This window comes from Seriola aureovittata, chromosome 22, assembly GCF_021018895.1.
Source record: "Seriola aureovittata isolate HTS-2021-v1 ecotype China chromosome 22, ASM2101889v1, whole genome shotgun sequence".
Taxonomy (NCBI): Eukaryota; Metazoa; Chordata; class Actinopteri; order Carangiformes; family Carangidae; genus Seriola; species Seriola aureovittata.
The window spans coordinates 20484566-20510189 of record NC_079385.1 but is presented as its reverse complement, the minus strand read 5'-3'; the positions used below and the strand labels follow the sequence as shown (position 1 = coordinate 20510189).

The 25624-nt window shown below is 36.3% G+C and overlaps 1 protein-coding gene across 1 annotated transcript in view; it reads right to left on the bottom strand.

Annotated features, from left to right (window-relative positions):
* Nucleotides 1-12323: 12323 nt before the first annotated feature.
* LOC130163383 (receptor-type tyrosine-protein phosphatase beta-like) overlaps nt 12324-25624 on the bottom strand; it is a 34969-nt gene continuing 21668 nt past the window's right edge. The window contains exons 25-40 of the mRNA XM_056367544.1: nt 23595-23744; nt 23151-23290; nt 22824-22960; nt 22581-22687; nt 22208-22313; nt 21046-21126; nt 20046-20063; nt 19858-19939; nt 19518-19608; nt 17495-17571; nt 15994-16128; nt 15696-15818; nt 15430-15593; nt 15191-15326; nt 14904-15024; nt 12324-14317 (exon numbers count right to left, since the gene is read on the bottom strand). Of these exons, the coding sequence (XP_056223519.1) occupies nt 14295-14317; nt 14904-15024; nt 15191-15326; nt 15430-15593; nt 15696-15818; nt 15994-16128; nt 17495-17571; nt 19518-19608; nt 19858-19939; nt 20046-20063; nt 21046-21126; nt 22208-22313; nt 22581-22687; nt 22824-22960; nt 23151-23290; nt 23595-23744 (1691 nt within the window). The 3' untranslated portion in view covers nt 12324-14294. The remainder of the gene's footprint in view (nt 14318-14903; nt 15025-15190; nt 15327-15429; nt 15594-15695; nt 15819-15993; nt 16129-17494; nt 17572-19517; nt 19609-19857; nt 19940-20045; nt 20064-21045; nt 21127-22207; nt 22314-22580; nt 22688-22823; nt 22961-23150; nt 23291-23594; nt 23745-25624) is intronic.

The following is a 25624-nucleotide window of genomic DNA, read 5'->3' as shown; positions in this document are numbered from 1 at the left end:
GTTTTTTTGACGTTTTATGCCATAGTATACTATGACGTTTTTTCACATTTTCATGCCATATTATACTATGACGTTTTTTCACATTTTTAGGCCTTACTTTACTATGTTGTTTACTTCCTTACCATTATATGACGTTTTTATGACCTTTTATGCCTTAATATACTATGTTATTTTTTTTACGTTTTATGCCATAGTATACTATGACGTTTTTTCACATTTTCATGCCATATTATACTATGACGTTTTTTCACATTTTTAGGCCTTACTTTACTATGTTGTTTACTTCCTTACCATACTATGACGTTTTTATGACCTTTTATGCCTTAATATACTATGTTTTTTTTACGTTTTATGCCATAGTATACTATGACGTTTTTTCACATTTTCATGCCATATTATACTATGACGTTTTTTCAAATTTTTAGGCCTTACTTTACTATGTTGTTTCCTTCCTTACCATACTATGACGTTTTTATGACCTTTTATGCCTTAATATACTATGTTGTTTTTTTGACGTTTTATGCCATAGTATACTATGACGTTTTTTCACATTTTCATGCCATATTATACTATGACGTTTTTTGACATTTTCATACCATATTAAACTATGTTGTTTACTTCCTTACCATACTATGACGTTTTTATGACCTTTTATGCCTTAATATACTATGTTGTTTTTTGACGTTTTATGCCATAGTATACTATGACGTTTTTTTCACATTTATATGCGATACCATAATATGACGTTTTCTTTGGCATTTTTAGGCCCTAATATACTATTTCATTAGATGCCTTACCATACTGTAACGTTTTTATGACCTTTTATGCCTTAATATACTATGTTATTTTTTTTACGTTTTATGCCATAGTATACTATGACGTTTTTTCACATTTTCATGCCATATTATACTATGACGTTTTTTCACATTTTCATGCCATAGTATACTATGACGTTTTTTCACATTTTTAGGCCTTACTTTACTATTTTGTTTACTTCCTTACCATACTATGACGTTTTTATGACCTTTTATGCCTTAATATACTATGTTGTTTTTTTGACGTTTTATGCCATAGTATGCTATGACGTTTTTTCACATTTTCATGCCATATTATACTATGACGTTTTTTCACATTTTTAGGCCTTACTTTACTATGTTGTTTACTTCCTTACCATAATATGACGTTTTTATGACCTTTTATGCCTTAATATACTATGTTGTTTTTTGGACGTTTTATGCCATAGTATACTATGACGTTTTTTCACATTTTCATGCCATATTATACTATGACGTTTTTTTCACATTTTTAGGCCTTGCTTTACTATGTTGTTTACTTCCTTACCATTATATGACGTTTTTATGACCTTTTATGCCTTAATATACTATGTTGTTTTTTTGACGTTTTATGCCATAGTATACTATGACGTTTTTTCACATTTTCATGCATATTATACTATGACGTTTTTTCACATTTTTAGGCCTTACTTTACTATGTTGTTTACTTCCTTACCATTATATGACGTTTTTATGACCTTTTATGCCTTAATATACTATGTTATTTTTTTTACGTTTTATGCCATAGTATACTATGACGTTTTTTCACATTTTCATGCCATATTATACTATGACGTTTTTTCACATTTTTAGGCCTTACTTTACTATGTTGTTTACTTCCTTACCATTATATGACGTTTTTATGACCTTTTATGCCTTAATATACTATGTTTTTTTTTTTACGTTTTATGCCATAGTATACTATGACGTTTTTTCACATTTTCATGCCATATTATACTATGACGTTTTTTTCACATTTTTAGGCCTTACTTTACTATGTTGTTTACTTCCTTAGCATTATATGACGTTTTTATGACCTTTTATGCCTTAATATACTATGTTATTTTTTTTACGTTTTATGCCATAGTATACTATGACGTTTTTTCACATTTTCATGCCATATTATACTATGACGTTTTTTCACATTTTTAGGCCTTACTTTACTATGTTGTTTACTTCCTTACCATATATGACGTTTTTATGACCTTTTATGCCTTAATATACTATGTTATTTTTTTTACGTTTTATGCCATAGTATACTATGACGTTTTTTCACATTTTCATGCCATATTATACTATGACGTTTTTTCAAATTTTTAGGCCTTACTTTACTATGTTGTTTCCTTCCTTACCATACTATGACGTTTTTATGACCTTTTATGCCTTAATATACTATGTTGTTTTTTGGACGTTTTATGCCATAGTATACTATGACGTTTTTTCACATTTTCATGCCATATTATACTATGACGTTTTTTGACATTTTCATACCATATTTACTATGTTGTTTACTTCCTTACCATACTATGACGTTTTTATGACCATTTATGCCTTAATATACTATGTTGTTTTTTGACGTTTTATGCCATAGTATACTATGACGTTTTTTTCACATTTATATGCGATACCATAATATGACGTTTTCTTTGGCATTTTTAGGCCTAATATACTATTTCATTAGATGCCTTACCATACTGTAACGTTTTTATGACCTTTTATGCCTTAATATACTATGTTATTTTTTTTACGTTTTATGCCATAGTATACTATGACGTTTTTTCACATTTTCATGCCATATTATACTATGACGTTTTTTCACATTTTCATGCCATAGTATACTATGACGTTTTTTCACATTTTTAGGCCTTACTTTACTATTTTGTTTACTTCCTTACCATACTATGACGTTTTTATGACCTTTTATGCCTTAATATACTATGTTGTTTTTTTGACGTTTTATGCCATAGTATGCTATGACGTTTTTTCACATTTTCATGCCATATTATACTATGACGTTTTTTCAAATTTTTAGGCCTTACTTTACTATGTTGTTTACTTCCTTACCATATATGACGTTTTTATGACCTTTTATGCCTTAATATACTATGTTGTTTTTTGGACGTTTTATGCCATAGTATACTATGACGTTTTTTCACATTTTCATGCCATATTATACTATGACGTTTTTTCACATTTTTAGGCCTTGCTTTACTATGTTGTTTACTTCCTTACCATTATATGACGTTTTTATGACCTTTTATGCCTTAATATACTATGTTGTTTTTTTGACGTTTTATGCCATAGTATACTATGACGTTTTTTCACATTTTCATGCCATATTATACTATGACGTTTTTTGACATTTTTAGGCCTTACTTTACTATGTTGTTTACTTCCTTACCATTATATGACGTTTTTATGACCTTTTATGCCTTAATATACTATGTTATTTTTTTTACGTTTTATGCCATAGTATACTATGACGTTTTTTCACATTTTCATGCCATATTATACTATGACGTTTTTTCAAATTTTTAGGCCTTACTTTACTATGTTGTTTCCTTCCTTACCATACTATGACGTTTTTATGACCTTTTATGCCTTAATATACTATGTTGTTTTTTTGACGTTTTATGCCATAGTATACTATGACGTTTTTTCACATTTTCATGCCATATTATACTATGACGTTTTTTGACATTTTCATACCATATTAAACTATGTTGTTTACTTCCTTACCATACTATGACGTTTTTATGACCATTTATGCCTTAATATACTATGTTGTTTTTTGGAAGTTTTATGCCATAGTATACTATGACGTTTTTTCACATTTTCATGCCATACTATACTATGACGTTTTTTCACATTTTTAGGCCTTACTTTACTATGTTGTTTACTTCCTTACCATACTATGACGTTTTTATGACCTTTTATGCCTTAATATACTATGTTGTTTTTTTGACGTTTTATGCCATAGTATACTATGACGTTTTTTTCACATTTATGTGCGATACCATAATATGGCGTTTTCTTTGGCATTTTTAGGCCCTAGTATACTATTTCATTAGATGCCTTACCATACTGTAACGTTTTTATGACCTTTTATGCCTTAATATACTATGTTATTTTTTTTACGTTTTATGCCATAGTATACTATGACGTTTTTTCACATTTTCATGCCATATTATACTATGACGTTTTTTCACATTTTTAGGCCTTACTTTACTATGTTGTTTACTTCCTTACCATAATATGACGTTTTTATGACCTTTTATGCCTTAATATACTATGTTGTTTTTTGGACGTTTTATGCCATAGTATACAATGACGTTTTTTCACATTTTCATGCCATATTATACTATGACGTTTTTTCACATTTTCATGCCATATTATACTATGACGTTTTTTCACATTTTTAGGCCTTACTTTACTATGTTGTTTACTTCCTTAGCATTATATGACGTTTTTATGACCTTTTATGCCTTAATATACTATGTTATTTTTTTACGTTTTATGCCATAGTATACTATGACGTTTTTTCACATTTTCATGCCATATTATACTATGACGTTTTTTCAATTTTTAGGCCTTACTTTACTATGTTGTTTACTTCCTTACCATACTATGACGTTTTTATGACCTTTTATGCCTTAATATACTATGTTGTTTTTTGACGTTTTATGCCATAGTATACTATGACGTTTTTTCACATTTTCATGCCATAGTATACTATGACGTTTTTTCACATTTTTAGGCCTTACTTTACTATTTTGTTTACTTCCTTACCATACTATGACGTTTTTATGACCTTTTATGCCTGAATATACTATGTTGTTTTTTTGACGTTTTATGCCATAGTATACTATGACGTTTTTTCACATTTTCATGCCATATTATACTATGACGTTTTTTCAAATTTTTAGGCCTTACTTTACTATGTTGTTTACTTCCTTACCTAACTATGACGTTTTTATGACCATTTATGCCTTAATATACTATGTTGTTTTTTTACGTTTTATGCCATAGTATACTATGACGTTTTTTCACATTTTCATGCCATATTATACTATGACGTTTTTTGACATTTTCATACCATATTAAACTATGTTGTTTACTTCCTTACCATACTATGACGTTTTTATGACCTTTTATGCCTTAATATACTATGTTGTTTTTTTGACGTTTTATGCCATAGTATACTATGACGTTTTTTCACATTTATGTGCGATACCATAATATGGCGTTTTCTTTGGCATTTTTAGGCCCTAGTATACTATTTCATTAGATGCCTTACCATACTGTAACGTTTTTATGACCTTTTATGCCTTAATATACTATGTTTTTTTTTTTACGTTTTATGCCATAGTATACTATGACGTTTTTTCACATTTTCATGCCATATTATACTATGACGTTTTTTCACATTTTTAGGCCTTACTTTACTATGTTGTTTACTTCCTTACCATAATATGACGTTTTTATGACCTTTTATGCCTTAATATACTATGTTGTTTTTTGGACGTTTTATGCCATAGTATACAATGACGTTTTTTCACATTTTCATGCCATATTATACTATGACGTTTTTTCACATTTTCATGCCATATTATACTATGACGTTTTTTCACATTTTTAGGCCTTACTTTACTATGTTGTTTACTTCCTTAGCATTATATGACGTTTTTATGACCTTTTATGCCTTAATATACTATGTTGTTTTTTGACGTTTTATGCCATAGTATACTATGACGTTTTTTCACATTTTCATGCCATATTATACTATGACGTTTTTTCAATTTTTAGGCCTTACTTTACTATGTTGTTTACTTCCTTACCATAATATGACGTTTTTATGACCTTTTATGCCTTAATATACTATGTTGTTTTTTTGACGTTTTATGCCATAGTATACTATGACGTTTTTTCACATTTTCATGCCATATTATACTATGACGTTTTTTCACATTTTTAGGCCTTGCTTTACTATGTTGTTTACTTCCTTACCATTATATGACGTTTTTATGACCTTTTATGCCTTAATATACTATGTTGTTTTTTTGACGTTTTATGCCATAGTATACAATGACGTTTTTTCACATTTTCATGCCATATTATACTATGACGTTTTTTCAAATTTTTAGGCCTTTCTTTACTATGTTGTTTACTTCCTTACCATACTATGACGTTTTTATGACCTTTTATGCCTTAATATACTATGTTGTTTTTTTGACGTTTTATGCCATAGTATACTATGACGTTTTTTCACATTTTCATGCCATATTATACTATGACGTTTTTTCACATTTTTAGGCCTTACTTTACTATGTTGTTTACTTCCTTACCTAACTATGACGTTTTTATGACCATTTATGCCTTAATATACTATGTTGTTTTTTGGACGTTTTATGCCATAGTATACTATGACGTTTTTTCACATTTTCATGCCATATTATACTATGACGTTTTTTCACATTTTTAGGCCTTACTTTACTATGTTGTTTCCTTCCTTACCATACTATGACGTTTTTATGACCTTTTATGCCTTAATATACTATGTTGTTTTTTTGACGTTTTATGCCATAGTATACAATGACGTTTTTTCACATTTTCATGCCATATTATACTATGACGTTTTTTCACATTTTTAGGCCTTACTTTACTATGTTGTTTACTTCCTTACCATACTGTAACGTTTTCATGACCTTTTATGCCTTGATATACTATGTTGTTTTTTGGAAGTTTTATGCCATAGTATACTATGACGTTTTTTCACATTTTCATGCCATATTATACTATGACGTTTTTTCACATTTTTAGGCCTTACTTTACTATGTTGTTTACTTCCTTAGCATTATATGACGTTTTTATGACCTTTTATGCCTTAATATACTATGTTATTTTTTTTACGTTTTATGCCATAGTATACTATGACGTTTTTTCACATTTTCATGCCATATTATACTATGACGTTTTTTCACATTTTTAGGCCTTACTTTACTATGTTGTTTCCTTCCTTACCATACTATGACGTATTTATGATCTTTTATGCCTTAATATACTATGTTGTTTTTTTGACGTTTTATGCCATAGTATACTATGACGTTTTTTCACATTTTCATGCCATATTATACTATGACGTTTTTTCACATTTTTAGGCCTTACTTTACTATGTTGTTTACTTCCTTACCATACTATGACGTTTTTATGATCTTTTATGCCTTAATATACTATGTTGTTTTTTTGACGTTTTATGCCATAGTATACTATGACGTTTTTTCACATTTTCATGCCATATTATACTATGACGTTTTTTCACATTTTTAGGCCTTACTTTACTATTTTGTTTACTTCCTTACCATACTATGACGTTTTTATGACCTTTTATGCCTGAATATACTATGTTGTTTTTTTGACGTTTTATGCCATAGTATACTATGACGTTTTTTCACATTTTCATGCCATATTATACTATGACGTTTTTTCAATTTTTAGGCCTTACTTTACTATGTTGTTTACTTCCTTACCTAACTATGACGTTTTTATGACCATTTATGCCTTAATATACTATGTTGTTTTTTTGACGTTTTATGCCATAGTATACTATGACGTTTTTTCACATTTTCATGCCATATTATACTATGACGTTTTTTGACATTTTCATACCATATTAAACTATGTTGTTTACTTCCTTACCATACTATGACGTTTTTATGACCTTTTATGCCTTAATATACTATGTTGTTTTTTTGACGTTTTATGCCATAGTATACTATGACGTTTTTTCACATTTATGTGCCATACCATAATATGGCGTTTTCTTTGGCATTTTTAGGCCCTAGTATACTATTTCATTAGATGCCTTACCATACTATAACGTTTTTATGACCTTTTATGCCTTAATATACTATGTTGTTTTTTTGACGTTTTATGCCATAGTATGCTATGACGTTTTTTCACATTTTCATGCCATATTATACTTTGACGTTTTTTCAAATTTTTAGGCCTTACTTTACTATGTTGTTTACTTCCTTACCATAATATGACGTTTTTATGACCTTTTATGCCTTAATATACTATGTTGTTTTTTTGACGTTTTATGCCATAGTATACTATGACGTTTTTTCACATTTTCATGCCATATTATACTATGACGTTTTTTCACATTTTTAGGCCTTGCTTTACTATGTTGTTTACTTCCTTACCATTATATGACGTTTTTATGACCTTTTATGCCTTAATATACTATGTTGTTTTTTTGACGTTTTATGCCATAGTAATACTATGACGTTTTTTCACATTTTCATGCCATATTATACTATGACGTTTTTTCACATTTTTAGGCCTTACTTTACTATGTTGTTTACTTCCTTACCATACTATGACGTTTTTATGACCTTTTATGCCTTAATATACTATGTTATTTTTTTTACGTTTTATGCCATAGTATACTATGACGTTTTTTCACATTTTCATGCCATATTATACTATGACGTTTTTTGACATTTTCATACCATATTAAACTATGTTGTTTACTTCCTTACCATACTGTAACGTTTTCATGAGCTTTTATGCCTTAATATACTATGTTGTTTTTTGGACGTTTTATGCCATAGTATACTATGACGTTTTTTCACATTTTCATGCCATATTATACTATGACGTTTTTTCACATTTTTAGGCCTTACTTTACTATGTTGTTTACTTCCTTACCATAATATGACGTTTTTATGACCTTTTATGCCTTAATATACTATGTTGTTTTTTTGACGTTTTATGCCATACTATACTATGACGTTTTTTCACATTTTCATGCCATATTATACTATGACGTTTTTATGACCATTTATGCCATATTATACTTTGACGTTTTTTCACATTTTTAGGCCTTAATTTACTATTTCATTAGATGCCTTACCATACTATAACGTTTTTATGACCTTTTATGCCTTAATATACTATGTTGTTTTTTGGATGTTTTATGCCATATTATACTATGACGCTTTTTCACATTTTCATGCCATAGTATACTATGACGTTTTTTCACATTTTTAGGCCTTACTTTACTATTTTGTTTACTTCCTTACCATACTATGACGTTTTTATGACCATTTATGCCTTAATATACTATGTTGTTTTTTGACGTTTTATGCCATAATATACTATGACGTTTTTTCACATTTTCATGCCATATTATATTATGACGTTTTTTGACATTTTCATACCATATTAAACTATGTTGTTTCCTTCCTTACCATACTATGACGTTTTTATGACCTTTTATGCCTTAATATACTATGTTATTTTTTTTACGTTTTATGCCATAGTATACTATGACGTTTTTTCACATTTTAATGCCATATTATACTATGACGTTTTTTGAAATTTTTAAGCCTTACTTTACAATGTTGTTTACTTCCTTACCATACTATGACTTTTTTATGACCTTTTATGCCTTAATATACTATGTTGTTTTTTTGACGTTTTATGCCATAGTATACTTTGACGTTTTTTTCACATTTATATGCGATACCATAATATGGCGTTTTCTTTGGCATTTTTAGGCCCTAATATACTATTTCATTAGATGCCTTACCATACTATAACGTCTTTATGACCTTTTATGCCTTAATATACTATGTTGTTTTTTTGACGTTTTATGCCATATATGACGTTTTTTCACATTTTCATGCCATATTATACTATGACGTTTTTTCAAATTTTTAGGCCTTACTTTACTATGTTGTTTACTTCCTTACCTAACTATGACGTTTTTATGACCTTTTATGCCTTAATATACTATGTTGTTTTTTGACGTTTTATGCCATAGTATACTATGACGTTTTTTCACATTTTCATGCCATATTATACTATGACGTTTTTTCACATTTTTAGGCCTTACTTTACTATGTTGTTTACTTCCTTACCATACTATGACGTTTTTATGACCTTTTATGCCTTAATATACTATGTTGTTTTTTTGACGTTTTATGCCATAGTATACTTTGACGTTTTTTTCACATTTATATGCGATACCATAATATGGCGTTTTCTTTGGCATTTTTAGGCCCTAATATACTATTTCATTAGATGCCTTACCATACTATAACGTTTTTATGACCTTTTATGCCTTAATATACTATGTTGTTTTTTTGACGTTTTATGCCACACTATACAATTTCATTAGATGCCTTACCATACTATAACGTTTTTATGACCATTTTATGCCATACTATACTATGATATTTTTTCACATTTTTAGTCCCTAAACTTTACTACGTTGTTTAATTCCTTACCATACTATTACGTTATCTGGCATTTTTATGCCTAACTGTACTTGGTCTTTTTATGCCTTACCATACAATCACATATTTTTGAACTTGCTATGTTCCCTGCTAAAGTTCATGGATATAGGGAAGCAACAGTGAATAAAATAAGTAAACCACGCAAAACACAAAGATTCAGGGATTTTATTCGTAAATAACAAAAAACTATAACGAAAAGCCTATAGTGGGAAACTCATGGCAAAACTAACACCGCCCCAAAACCAAGATCACACATGACCCCACAACCACAAATTGAGAATGTCACTAGGCTTCAACACTAAAGACATGAGCAGTTCTCTTTGGGACAACAGTCACACAGCTTGTCAACCGCCGAATGTCCCACTCTCGCCCCGACCACGCCTCCTCTCTCCACCTTCATGCTCCAGCTCCCGACTGAGAAACCAAGGGCAGCCATGTCCAGTCACCAGCTGGAGAGAAAGGGAGCGTAGAGGGGCACGACACCACAGCACATAACAGACTTACTATACTATGACATCTATACGTCTTACAATTATACAGCATTTTTATGACCTATTATACTAAGACAATTTAATGACTCACTATACTATAACATTTTTGGCTGGATCACAACAGTGGGCCCGGCACTATAATTGCAAATTTCCCTGATCAGCCTGTGGCCTTTTTGCTACAAGAGTAGGAAGAACAAAACCAGAGAGGACTTTCTCTTGTTCCCTCCCTTCCCTTTCTGTCTTGATGGCCTTTTTAATGTCTGGTGGACTGTGTGTGTGAAAAGTAAGAAAATGAAAAATTGTGAAATGTCAGCCTCTCTAATACCAGAGGCCTTGAAAGGTCAGCTCTGAGATATCCTGCGCCGCCATTAAAAACTCAAACAGACAGACAGAAGTCGTCCAGTATCTCAGGGCAATAATTCACCACTAAGACGTGCAGACTGGAATCGTAATGAGGCTCCTGTTAAAAAAGTTTCACTCTGACGAATTCGACCTCAGGTTGACATCAAGAAAGACGCTTTTCTGTAAAGACAGGGACTCGTAATGTTCTGGTTTAGTGTTGACGTCTATGGAGGACCAGGGAAACGTAATAAAGCATTTCCTTTTTCCTTTTCCTTTTTTGCAGTCTTTGTGAATCCAGTTTAAAATCTGGAGTATTTATTGATGGATTATCAGGTAATTTATAAATTCTTTTCACAATTCCTATTTTTAATGCCTTTCAAAAGCTGAAATTAAGAAAATGCTTTTATTACTTTTCCTGTGACATTCCTGGTCCTCCATAGAGACTGGTGGGAAGGATTGGGACTGAATCTGTTCATGAAGTAGAAAATTACAACACATTTTTCAATTTTAATTTAACATTGAGAAAATAATAATTGATTAAATTGACACATATTCGAGCCTGTTCCTTTTGCATCTAACCACCTCTGTCATCTGCAGTGTGGCTGGTAAACTTTGACGTTCTTCGTATCTTTCATGGAGTTTTTGGGCAACACGTTGAAAACCGTAACCGTCACCGAGGAGCTTGTTTCCCACGACTGCAGTCCACATGTTGGCTTCTCTTTGAGCTCAGTGTCAGGACCGGTCGTCAGAGGGTTTCTAACTTTGCCTCTGTATAAATCTGTGCCAGGACAGTGCGGCGAGGATGAGCCGGATGTTGGGTCCTGTGGGGAACGGGGCTCCGCTCGGCCCCTCAGACTGGGACTCTGATAGCTGCTGTATCTGGGTTACCCAGTTCTGCTCCGGCCTCATTCTGCCCTGAATCAATATGGAAATCAGAAGTTAGAAATTAGATCCACAGATGTGGACTAGAAAAGTAAAGAGAGTGCTGTCTGTTTGTGAGTTATGTAAAAAATATAATCAGCTCTGTAGACGTGAGTGGAGCTGAAAAAATGTATTAGTCAGTTGAAATAAATCAAATTTTCATTTTAGTAAATTTTCTACCAGAAATGTAGAATTTAATGACATATAAAAAATGTGATGTAATAGTATAAAATGTTAATGAGAACTTGAAAAAAGTAGGTATGTAAAAGTTATAAATGTTAGTGTAAATTAATGAATTTTTTTAAACAGTTATAAGAATTTTAATTAGTTATATGAAGTTGTATAAAAGGATATCTAATGTAACATTTGTAAGAGTAAAGTGTAATAAAACTACTGACAATGTTTAAAATGACACACAAAACACAAAAACGTAGTTTGGCAGCTATTTTTTTTAATGATCTTTATATTCCAGTTTACAGAGACAGCAAGTCATAAAAACTTCTTTATACATTCACTCAGGGCTGGGTGATATCGCTTCAATCAATATCATAATATAACAAATATATGTAAAATCATACATTAAAATAATCAAAATGGTTTTATGTCTCACATCAAAACCTTTAATAACTAATTTAATTAGGATTTTCAGTTCAATTTGCCTGGAATCATTAATTTGGACATTAGATTTTTGTAATATTATAATTCTACTACTAATATTAATAATAACGTTTCCACTGAAAGAAAAACAATATTGAATTATTGCCCAGCCCTGTATTTTCAGAAATTCAAAACCAATGATCATTATGTCCTTTAGAAATAAATCAATAAAAACATCTTGTTTGAGCAGAAATCATAAAAAACCTAAAAGAGGGATAAATGTTTGATACTGTTTGAATTTCAAATGTGAACTTTCAATTCTTTTCAAATATATATTTGTAAAAAAATCACATTTCTCAGATATTTTAACAGCAAAGCAAATATTTTTTATCCAAGTTTACAACTGTACTCGTCAATTAGTGATGATTTTAAAAACAGAGTTCCCGCATTATATTCAGACTTCCAGTTTAATTTTCCGTGTTAATTTTAAACAATCTGTGAGCGACTTTATGAAAGTGTGACTAGTGTGGTGAATGTTTCAAACTTTACTTTCTTTGATTAAAAGCAGTAGTTACTGTAAGTCTGAACAAAGCAAGTTATAATTGGTTGAAATATCTAAATATTACCCAGCATTAAAATTGTCAACATACAGTATGTATTCATTATCATATAAAAAAAAAGAGTATTACATCAATATTTACATACAGCAATATGTGTAACTTTTTAAATAAACAGCTTATATGGATGAGTGAGTGACAACATACAGTCATAATAAAGGGTATAAAAAATAGATGGCTCTTTCCTTCCCTGTGATCAGTTTGTATTGATGACAGCGGTGGAGCTGTCGCTGCTAACGTCAGATTTGTTTTTAATAATCACTTTAATGCCAACGACCTGAGATTAACCTGTGTTTCCTTTTTAACTGGGGATGGGTTCTGATAACCGGGTTCTGATAACTGGGTTCTGATAACCGGGTTCTGATAACCGGGTTCTGTTTGTTGGTAAAATACCCCGGTATGTTAAACACAGCGGACAACCACTTCCTGATTGGTTGTCCACGGTTTAGGTTTTATAACTGTAGTTTCTATGAATGTCAGTGTGAGGCTTGTCTGGTAATTGATGAATCACATTGAATATAATCAATTATGTTATTAATGTGATTAGAAAAAACTAGATTCTAAATATCAAGTTCTATCTTTATTTATTTATTTATTTATTATCAATAGATTCAGATTGAATAAGATGCTACTGAACCCCACCCCCACCTTCAACACTTTAGAAAACCCATTGATCACATTTATCATCATGATTCTAATACGTTTTTTAGGGGAGTAAAATCCGTCTCCATCATTATCTGTTTTAATTTAAGTCACCAACAGGTCAAACAAAGGACAAAACCAACTGTAGAGTATTAGCCAATGAACAAGCTTCCCTGTAATCCCAGTAAACATGTAACGCTCCTTACTGGAGTAATTGATTTGCTGCAGTTCTGTCGGTGTTTAACTCCCAGAAACTCTTCCCACTGCCGCTCTGACAGAGGTCAGGAGGTCGATGTAAAAGAAGTGATACACAGTTAAAAATTGACTTTAAGAACTGGAGAGAAAAATCAGTTTCACTGGTGAAATACTGACGGCATCACATCATATCATCTGTTTCCTTTTACTTTACACATGGCTGATTTTTTCCCTGTTCGCCCGGCGTGTAGTTCACGTTCTCCGATAACGCAGCATCATTTCAATAACGTCAGAGTGAGTCACCGGAGAAAAGTTTCCTCTCTCTCCATCAGATGGACATCATCGTCGTGTCTAACGTCCGGTGTACATGAAATCTGAGGAGAGACAAAGACACAGGAGTTTTTAGATATGCTGCGGAAAATCAGCCAATCGATCCTAAATCATTGACAAATATTCTCTGGTTTCAGATTATTAACAAAAGATTTGCTGCTCGTTTATTTACAACTGTATGAAAAAGTTTGGGCAACATTTGTTTTCCAATCCTTAATGTTCATGAACTAAAAAGTTAAAATACATTAATATTTAAAGTCATTTTCTTAAATGTCCCGTTTGCTAAAGGAGTCGCATTTATGTCTTTTCACTTCACGACAAACACAGACTTTTACGTACAACTGCAACAGTAAAGTTAAAATCATGGAACGATTGGAACAAATAATATTTTCCTCAGCTCCAGATATAAATTTAAACTTAATCTGTACAGATACAAGACACTTGGCTGATTATTAAATCTCAATATATTTGTTTGGTTCCAAGTGAAATGTGTTTTACATCGACAACTGTGGAGGAGCAAAAGCTGCATCGAACATCTGATAAGATTTTCCTTTATCTTATTCTTTGATTAAAATCACAATCTGTTTTTTTATGAGAAAAGGTTCTGACATGTAGATCTCAGTTTCTCACCTCGGCAGTACTCGGGGTTGAAGTTTTCGTAGATCGGGTAAAGAGGGTTCTCCTGTTCACTGCGATGCTTTCTGGCCCTCAGGACGTCCCGGACACACTGGTGCAGGAAGGCATACTGGCACTGTAACACACACACACACACACACACACACACACACACACACACACACACAGTTAGTCCGGTATTTACTGGGGTGAACGGGTCCGGACCGGTCCAGTTGCTCGCTGTGGTGTGACGCAGTACGTGCATCAGATATCTGAGATCTGCTCAGGGACACTTTGCGTACCTCGGTCTGGACCATGTGCTGGCGGTGCAGGCGGAGGTCGAACACGCAGCCGTACAGGTCGATGGTTCCTTTAGAGTCCAGCTGCTGCAGAACCCGATCCAAGGCGATGAAGGTGCCTGTTCGTCCAACACCAGCACTAAACACACAGAGACGCAGCTGTAAGACTCAAGTCCAACAATAAGAAATCTCAAACTGAAACAAATATATGACGTCGGGTTTGTTCCCGCACTGTGACCGACCTGCAGTGCACCACGGTGGCTCCAGTGCTCGGTGACCGGTCCACGTAGTCCCGGACCGTCCGGACGAACTGGATCAGGGACTGGGTGCTCTCTGGGACTCCGTGGTCGGGCCACACGGTGTAGTGGAAGTGACGCAGCACCCGAGGGTAACTGCGGCTGCTCTCCTGACAGCACACACAATGTAATGATTATTAATGATCACATATAAATGAAAACCAATAATAAGAAGGCGGAGCAGGAGGCGGAGCAGGAGGCGGAGCAGGTACCGAGGTGATCTTGAACTCTCTGATGGTCCACTCCGGCAGGACGGACTCTGACAGCATCTGAATGACCAGGTCTCCGTAGTACAGAGGTTCTCTGTCCGCGGGCCAGTACTGATCACACTTCACCTGAAACGCACCAGTTACATCTTTAAATAAGGTCAGAGGTCAGAGGTCAGAGGTCAGAGACCACGACCATCCGCAGACAACCTGAAGTAAATCTGGACTCGAGCTGTTGAGAGATTTCACTCCAGACAAAGTTTCGGACGCTCGTCACCATCTTTAGGTTCCTCCACTGACTCACCCGTCCTTTCTCCGTACACTGCGTCACCATGACAACGTTGTAAACGCCGTGCTCCCACACCATCCGCCAGAAATCATCCTTGGTGCCGGGCAGCGGTCCCTGGGTGGCGATGTACTCCCTGCGGTAGTTATTCCCCTGCGCGCACACACACACACACACAAATACACACACACACACACACAACACACACACACACACAGTTAGTCCGGTATTTACTGGGGTGAACGGGTCCGGACCGGTCCAGTTGCTCGCTGTGGTGTGACGCAGTACGTGCATCAGATATCTGAGATCTGCTCAGGGACACTTTGCGTACCTCGGTCTGGACCATGTGCTGGCGGTGCAGGCGGAGGTCGAACACGCAGCCGTACAGGTCGATGGTTCCTTTAGAGTCCAGCTGCTGCAGAACCCGATCCAAGGCGATGAAGGTGCCTGTTCGTCCAACACCAGCACTAAACACACAGAGACGCAGCTGTAAGACTCAAGTCCAACAATAAGAAATCTCAAACTGAAACAAATATATGACGTCGGGTTTGTTCCCGCACTGTGACCGACCTGCAGTGCACCACGGTGGCTCCAGTGCTCGGTGACCGGTCCACGTAGTCCCGGACCGTCCGGACGAACTGGATCAGGGACTGGGTGCTCTCTGGGACTCCGTGGTCGGGCCACACGGTGTAGTGGAAGTGACGCAGCACCCGAGGGTAACTGCGGCTGCTCTCCTGACAGCACACACAATGTAATGATTATTAATGATCACATATAAATGAAAACCAATAATAAGAAGGCGGAGCAGGAGGCGGAGCAGGAGGCGGAGCAGGTACCGAGGTGATCTTGAACTCTCTGATGGTCCACTCCGGCAGGACGGACTCTGACAGCATCTGAATGACCAGGTCTCCGTAGTACAGAGGTTCTCTGTCCGTGGGCCAGTACTGATCACACTTCACCTGAAACGCACCAGTTACATCTTTAAATAAGGTCAGAGGTCAGAGGTCAGAGGTCAGAGACCACGACTATCCGCAGACAACCTGAAGTAAATCTGGACTCGAGCTGTTGAGAGATTTCACTCCAGAGTTTCGGACGCTCGTCACCATCTTTAGGTTCCTCCACTGACTCACCCGTCCTTTCTCCGTACACTGCGTCACCATGACAACGTTGTAGACGCCGTGCTCCCACACCATCCGCCAGAAATCATCCTTGGTGCCGGGCAGCGGTCCCTGGGTGGCGATGTACTCCCTGCGGTAGTTGTTCCCCTGCGCGCACACACACACACACACACACACACACACACACACACACACACACACACACACAGACACACACACACACACACACACACACACAGACACACACACACAGACACACACACACACAGACACACACACACAAATACACACACACACACACACACACACACACACACACACATACACACACACAGACAGAGGGTTTAGTACAGTGTGTTTAAGTGTGTATGTCTTCTACATGTGTAGATGTGTGTACGTACAGGTATGTAGCTGGCGTTGATGTAGTCAGAGCAGGGATCATCCTCCAGGTACGACAGCTTCACTCTGGTGGAATCATCTGTAAAATGAGAAGAGAAATTTATCACAACACAATCTGTCGGTGTTTGAAGTTAAAGAGCTGAAATTACGTTTGATAACCTGTATATTTTTTGCTCCTCCAGTGTAAAGGTCTGTGTCCATGTGTAGTGTGATTATAGATCAGCTCTAGCTTCTATATTAATACTGTGAAAGTATCAAAGCCTCAGTCCACAGAGAAATGCACACAGCCTGTATTCAGAAACTGAGCCTTAAAACCAGCCGTCAGGACTTCTGGAACTTTGTGATGTCACAACAAAGCAGTCACCAAGCCCCGCCCACCTGGACCCACCATCCAAACCTTGCAGGATTTGGTTTCTCTGAGTGTTTTTACCTGAAATCTGCTGTATTTTTATTGGATCAGTCAGAAAACAGTCAGCCAATCAGAAGAGAGGCTCAGAGCCTCCTCTCCTCTGATTGGCTCACCGACCTGTTGTTACTAGAGCTGCAGAGAGAAGCCAGAGAGAGGAGATGTAAAACTACACTGAGATGGTTTTTATGTCTTCTGATGGTTCAACACTTCAAATAAAACACAGAAGAAGAAAATATTGTAAATAATAATGTAATAAAACATGACAACACTAAAACCCAAAGATCTTCAGTTTACACTGATAAAAAAAAAAAGAAAAGCAGCAATTCACATTAAAAAAATACATTAAAGTAAATAAAAAACTGGAGCCGCCATGTTTGACCTTTGTGCTTCATAAATGACTGAAGCAATTAATAAGCCAGTTGTTTTAGCTCCATAATGAACCTTGATTAGTTAAAGCGTCACAGTAAACATGTAGGTAAACCACCGCAGTTAATAATAACACGAGGACGACTTCTTCACTCAACAGCTTCAACGAGGCTTTTATTGTTGTAACTGAGAATATCTGTCAATGTTTGTAAATGTGAAGAGGTTCAGCTGTGACTCACAGACGTGGGAGAAACAATTCATTTTACTATGTGTGTGTGTGTGTGTGTGTGTGTGTGTGTGTGTGTGTGTGTGTGTGTGTGTCCCTCTGACAGTTAATTATAGAGCCTCTGTGGTAAATGTTTCACCTCCAGCACCTTTTTAAATGTGACACTGAAACACAAGTCTAACAATAATACACACAAACACTGATTGACAACATTTTTCACAGCAACAAACTGAATATTGTTGGATTTTGGATTGTTGATCAATCAAAACAAATTGAAATTGAATTATACTTATTACACATTTTTATATACCTTTGCTCTTATGTATTTCTTTTTACATTTTTTGCAATTTTTGTTTAATATTTTTTGACAAAAAAACGGATTAATCAGAAAAAAGTCAGATGAATCGATAATGAGAATAATGTAGCATCATTTTATATGTTTAATATGTAAAGATCTGCAAAAACGCAGTATTATCATTAAGTAACTTAAAGTAGAAGCGTCTCACTCTGCTCTCAGTCATCTGGACAGAACTGCTTTTGATTTATTTATTAAGTAAATAAATAAAAACAACGATTTACAGCTCAAACGTAGAAAAAGAGAAAATAAAAGAGTTTGAGAGAAGAGAAAGTCAAGGTGGAAAAAAAGATATTTATGGATATAATAAATTTGATTTATATTTATTCATGTTTTCATCATCTCGAGCCTCGACCCTGATTCTGCTACATCACTGTCGCCATGGGAACAGGTCCTGTCTTGTTAATTAAAGGTCTTAATCTCATCATCGTAACGATTATCATATTGTTTTTTTTTTTTTTCTGTCACTGACTCGACAGCAGCAGGTTTTCCTCCAAAACTTTTATCATAACATTTGTGTTTTTCTTTGTTCTGTGTTTTATTTTTTGCTGCAGCCATTTAATCCACACACACACACACACACACACACACACACACACACACACACACACACACACACACACACACACACACACACACACACACACAGACTTGTGCATTAGTTCTTACATGGCAGGATGTTGTTGTAACGGTTCTTTCCTCGGTTTTCCGGCACCCGGGCGACGTCCATGGTTTGGTTCCGACCCACATCCTTCAGATCCTGAACGAAAACCAGAGGATTCGTTCACAAGCTTCGTTTTCGTCACGTAAATAAGGAACCAATTTTTTATATTAAGCAACTTTAAAAGAAGTTGCTTCAGATTTGTACCAGGTGGATTTAAGACTTCTTAATATGGACCCTGAGATATTCGTATATGTCTTATTTCCCAGAATTCATATTAGATCATACGTTTTCTTGACTTGCTAAATGTGTGACGCTGATGTGAAATAATAAAATAATGTTTTTTACCTCAAACTCCTCGGACAGCAGGTAGTTGGAGTCGGCCTGCAGCTTGTTCAGGTGAGACTCAAAGTGACAGGCTTTGATTGGACTGGACAGACAGGTGGATATTAGTCATGAAACAGACACATTTCAAGCTAATATTATTATTATCATCATTATTATTATTTATCTAAGCAGACTGAAGAGACTCTTACCTGGTGACCCGACGATTACTGCAACAGGAAGAAACAGACAACTAGTTATTACATCATCATTACTGTCAGTTAAAATAGTTGTGGCGTTAATTATTAGAGCCAGTTATTACAGTCCACACTTCATGTGATTGTTAATATTTATGAGGTTAATTATTAATGGTAATAACAGGTATAATAAAACAAACTAAATATATTAACCCCTTTATTATTATTGATTACCTGATTATTACTGTATAATAACTGAAATGTAAAATTATTTAAAAAAAAATTATTTTCTATCTCTATTTTGTCAATACTCAGTAACTTCATGTTTCAATCTGATCGAACGTGACATATTCTTCTTTTTTAATGGTCACTGTTACTAGATGTCTGAGAAAAAAAATATCAAAATATTCTTTGTCTGTAAAATTTGTTTTGTGAAGAAGTTCAACCGAGACGTGACGACAGGAAGACTGGCACGGAAAAAAGAAAATGAAAAGTCATATTTCAGTGGCAGCAGCAGCTGAGAGACGGTTTATATCGTCTCATTTCTTCAGTCGTATGGAAATGAAAACTGACTCAGTCTTTTCTGGTTCGTTGCACATTTTTTTGTCAATAATTAATATTGTTTCTGAAACAGGAAATAACAGAGGAGCTTAATGTTGTAACGACAAACTGTAACCTATTACAGATACTTCCACTTTAACTGTCTGTTAATGAGCTGTGTATACAAATATCTGCAGAGAGCACACACACACACACACACACACACACACACACACAACACACACACACACACACACACACTGAGTCATTAACAGCAGCTGTGGACTGTGGAGGTGAGTGATGAAGTCATCTGAGAGAGTGAGCACTTTACTGGAAACTAATACCTCACACACTCACATATTGGATGTAGGAGGTATTGGAAACTAATCTCTCACACACTGAAGGGAAATAATTATAGATCAAACACACACACAGACACACACACACACACACACACACACACTCTCTCTCTTACCTCCTTACGCCCATATATATGCCTGAAGCTGGAACCTCTTTCCACATACTCATCCTCACCAACGGGTTCTCCTGCACAGCCCTGCACACACACACACACACACACACACACACACACACACACACACACACACACACACACAGCTGCACGTTAACACAACATGTACCTCATCACGTTTCCTCACATTTCATATGTTCACAGCTGTTTTTTTTTTTAATGGAGTTCAACAGCTGTTTCCCAGTTCATGGTCTCATCCTTCGGAGGTGGCGTTTAAAGACCGACTGCGTCACAGCGGAGCGACTGGACCGCTCCATATTGAAGTCTCCTTTGAATGCATCCTTTGTTTCCAGGGCAACAACAGGTGGATCCTTCATGGCCCAACCTATCCTAAGATTCATAGCGTGCCGGTAATGAAAGCAAACAACACCAACAGAGAGTCTGAGGATTACACTGTTAAATGTAAGACTACATGCACATTACTACAAGCTCCGTCCAGACCATCACACCTGAAGTGCAAAGATACCTGAACAATCACGTACACTGGGCCGGTGTAAACAGGAAGTAGATTGTCTACTCTCCAGTTGATTAGCTGCAAAAAAGCCTCTGAACGAGGAGAATGTGACTGAACAGCAGCTGCTAGCGAAGACAGCGAGGTCAGTAACACTTGTATTTCGTTCTCCGTGTCGCTTTTATCACTGGTAGTCGAGGCAGATGAGAGCCAATCAGAAGAGGCCGCGGGTGTGATGTCATCGTTTTCAAAAGTCTCAGTTTTTGCACGTCCAGACGACAAAGAAACCCCAGAGTTTTCAAAATAAAACGGGTCCAGCAGAGTTTCTAAAAGTCTCTTTTTTTCGATGCTGAAAACTCAAAAGAGATTCGTTTTAAAAGGAGTAATGTGGGCGGAGCTTAAGTGTTTCAGCTCAGTTCAACGGTACAACTGTTAAAAACAGGCGCCATAAAACTTCAAATCTTTGTGAAACAAAGTTGCATTTTGTCAAGGTTGCTAGGCAACAGGAGCCGAGCTATGCGATGCAACGGTAACGGCGGGAACAGCTGGTGACTCCTCCGCGGTTACTAAGAGACACGCCTTCGTAGACCGAGCCCATCGTACTCACATGATCAGAGAGTGAAAACAAATGTGTGTGTGTTTCTGTGTACTCACACTTTGCGAAGCCGCTGTCTGTAAACCAGCAGAGAGACGACGGCCACCATCATGCCGATCAGAAACATCCCGGCGCTCAAACCCTCCACGACGCCACCTAGAGGCTCTGACACACAACAACACACACGTCACAATCCTTGTTGCCTTTAAATGTCTCCTCGTTTCCTTCACTCCTCGTTTCCTTCACTCTTGTCTTAGGTGGGAGGGACAAATGAAGGTGTGTGTCGTCTGATAAAGAAGGATGGTGTGTTAAAGTAAGAGTGTGTGTGTGAGTGTGTGTGTGTGTGTGTGTGTGTGTGTGTGTGTGTGTGTAGGTGTGTGTGTAGGTGTGTGTGTGTGTGTGTGTGTGTGTGTGTGTGTGTGTGGCACTCACCTGCATGTGTCCTGAGCGGTGCGGACAGGAAGGTGTCGGAGAAGAGCGGCTGAGGAAACTCACTGTGGTTCTCGTCAAACAGTCTGGTGAAGGCTCGAACACTGAGCCTGAACACACACACACACACACACACACACACACACACCACACACACACACACACACACACACACACACACAGTCATTATAACTGAAGGGTGTTATATACAGGCTCTCAGCAGGATGTGTGTGTTTGTTTTCGTACCTGTACGATGTTTTAGCTCTCAGTGGTCCGTCACAGAAGCCGCCGTAGCTGTCGCTCAGATAGAGGTCGTCGTCATGGTAATGGTCACAGGTGCCTCCCAGTCGGTCCCCTCCTGCCCCCAGGTTCACCTCCACCACCTGATCAATTATTGATCGATCAATTTGACTCATACAATAAATACAGACACGTAGAAATCATTCTGTTTCTTTCCCTCAGGCTTTTACTTTTCTTCTCTTTCCTTTTTACTAAAAGATTTAGCAATAGCATTAGCATTAGCATTAGCTTTAGCGCATTAGCTGTTGGAGCAGGAACTGTTGTCGTGTTTACCTGTCCAGCAGAGGTCTCTGTGTCCTGCGGGCAGCGGCTGGGGAAGTACGCCGTCTGATAGGCTCTGACGGAGGAGTTGCTGATGTAGTCGCGGTAGGAGGGCAGAGGGTGGCGCTGCTCCGGCTGCAGGATCTCATTGGCTGTCAGGAGAGGAGTGGGAACGATGAAGATATTTATACACTCAGAGTACGACCTCCTGGTTTATATATTATGTGTGGACATGTAGTGCAAAGATAAGTGTGAGTGTTTTCATTAGCGGTTCCTTCTTTATCTAAAAAAATGCCAGAACTTGTGGAAAATGCTTGTCACCATATTTCTCAAGTGTCTAAACCCCAAAATATTCAACTTACTTTCATAGAAGACTGAAGAAAACAGAAAATCTACAAATCTGAGCAACTGAAACCAGAGATCTTTTGCCGTTATTTAAAACGTTCGCGTTCGTACCGTCGGACTCGGCCACGATCACGGCGAAGTATCGCACGGCTCCGTTGGCGTCGCTGAACCAGGAGCAGTTGAAGCGAAACAAGATGGAGGACGACGTCACCTTCGATGACCTCTCGCTGACACGTACGCTGGCGGGCGGGACCGGAGGACCTGGGAGGAAACATCGGTCACACTGTCAATCAAATAAATAAATTAACAGAAATATGGACAAATGGAAGTCAACATGTCAACAACAGTTTTTTATTTTAATAAATGTTTATTTATCCAAATTTCAAATGTTTGTCTTTTTTGTTAATTGTTAAAAGTCTTTAAAAAAAAAAAAAAAAAACATACAGAAGCTCCTCCCACCCAAAAAAAAGCTAAAAATAATCATGATTGGTCAAAGTTGAATAAATAATAATAATAATAATAATAATAATAATAATAATAATAATAATAATAATTTAAAATCTGACTGTCAACTTTTTTATTCTTAAATTATTCTTTAGATCATTGTGAATGAATATTTTATTTTATTATAAATACTAAATATTTAATTACTTTTTCATAGTTTTTTTCTTTTTTTTCTTAATATCACAACAGAAATGTATCAATATATCAATCATAAATCATTTCTTTGGCTCCAAACAAATACTAACAATAACTAACTGATCCTGCTCTTTCATCTCCGTCTCTGTCTCATAAAAATAAAAACATTCTTGGGGATTTTCCAGAGTCACCCTTCGGTTTTTTTGTCTTTGTCTTTTCCTGTTTCCAGTCCAGTTGTGTCAGGATGATTTATAATGCGACGCAGGCGGAGAGAGGGAGGAGGAGGAGAGATGGATGTGAACTGAGAGGAACAAAGAGAAGACAGAAAAAGGTTGAAAAAGAGACGTGAGGAGAAAAGTTTTCAGACGCCATGTTTTGGGTCACACTGACTTTTTGAAAAAGGCCAAAGACGAAAAATAAGCAGGTGACATTTCAAGATGAAGAGACACTGAATGTCTCGTTCTGTCATTGGGGAAAGTTTTCCTGTAGAGAGCTGAAGTGAAACCAGAACCTCCAGGTTCTGTTCCAGAAGAAAGAAAATCTCTAATAACTGAAGATCCAGATGTGGATCAGAGTCTTTTCACCTCGCTTCATATGTTTCAATAAAGATGGAAAATGATCTAATGTTGTTTATTCAATATTTATGGGCTTTAACCATTTCCCATCAGCCCCGGGTGTTCGCAGACTAAACGTCACAACTCGATAAAAGAGGAGAGTTCATGTCGAGCGTCTGTGGTGAGTTCACTGTCTGTAATAACAGCGGGACAGTCGAGCGTCTGTGGTGAGTTCACTGTCTGTAATAACAGCGGGACAGTCGAGCGTCTGTGGTGAGTTCACTGTCTGTAATAACAGCGGGACAGTCGAGCGTCTGTGGTTCAGAAAGAGCGTTGGTGAGTTTTAATCACGGAACCAAGTTACGATGTCGTTATTACCCACGCTGCCGTGCTTGTAGTTCTTAAAAACAGCTTTCGACTTCTTCCAGCTGCATTTGTCTGAGAACATGAAAAGTTAGAGAAGATTTGGATTTGTTGACAATAAATAAAAATAAAGAATAAAAGCAGCTTCATGTTAAATGAGCTGAAAGTAGCTGAGACGCTCGGAGCCTTTAGGATTTTACACAAACTAATATAAAGTGGAATAAATCCTCTCCGGCTGTTCTGTTCCCTCTGCGTCTCCCAGGTGACCAGACCCATTTAAACACAAGTTTTATTTAAACACCAGACTCCACTGCTGCACCTGAGGGGAGTGTGTGTGTGTGTGTGTGTGAGTGTGTGTGTGTGTGTGTGTGTGTGTGTGTGTGTGTGTGTGTGTGTGTGTGTGTGTGTGTGTGTGTGTGTGAGTGAGTGTGTGTGTGTGTGTGTGTGTGTGTGTGTGAGTGAGTGTGTGTGTGTGTGTGTGTGTGTGTGTGAGTGAGTGTGTGTGTGTGTGTCTGTGTGAGTGAGTGTGTGTGTGTGTGTGTGTGTGTGTGTGTGTGTGTGTGTGTGTGTGTGTGTGTGTGTGTG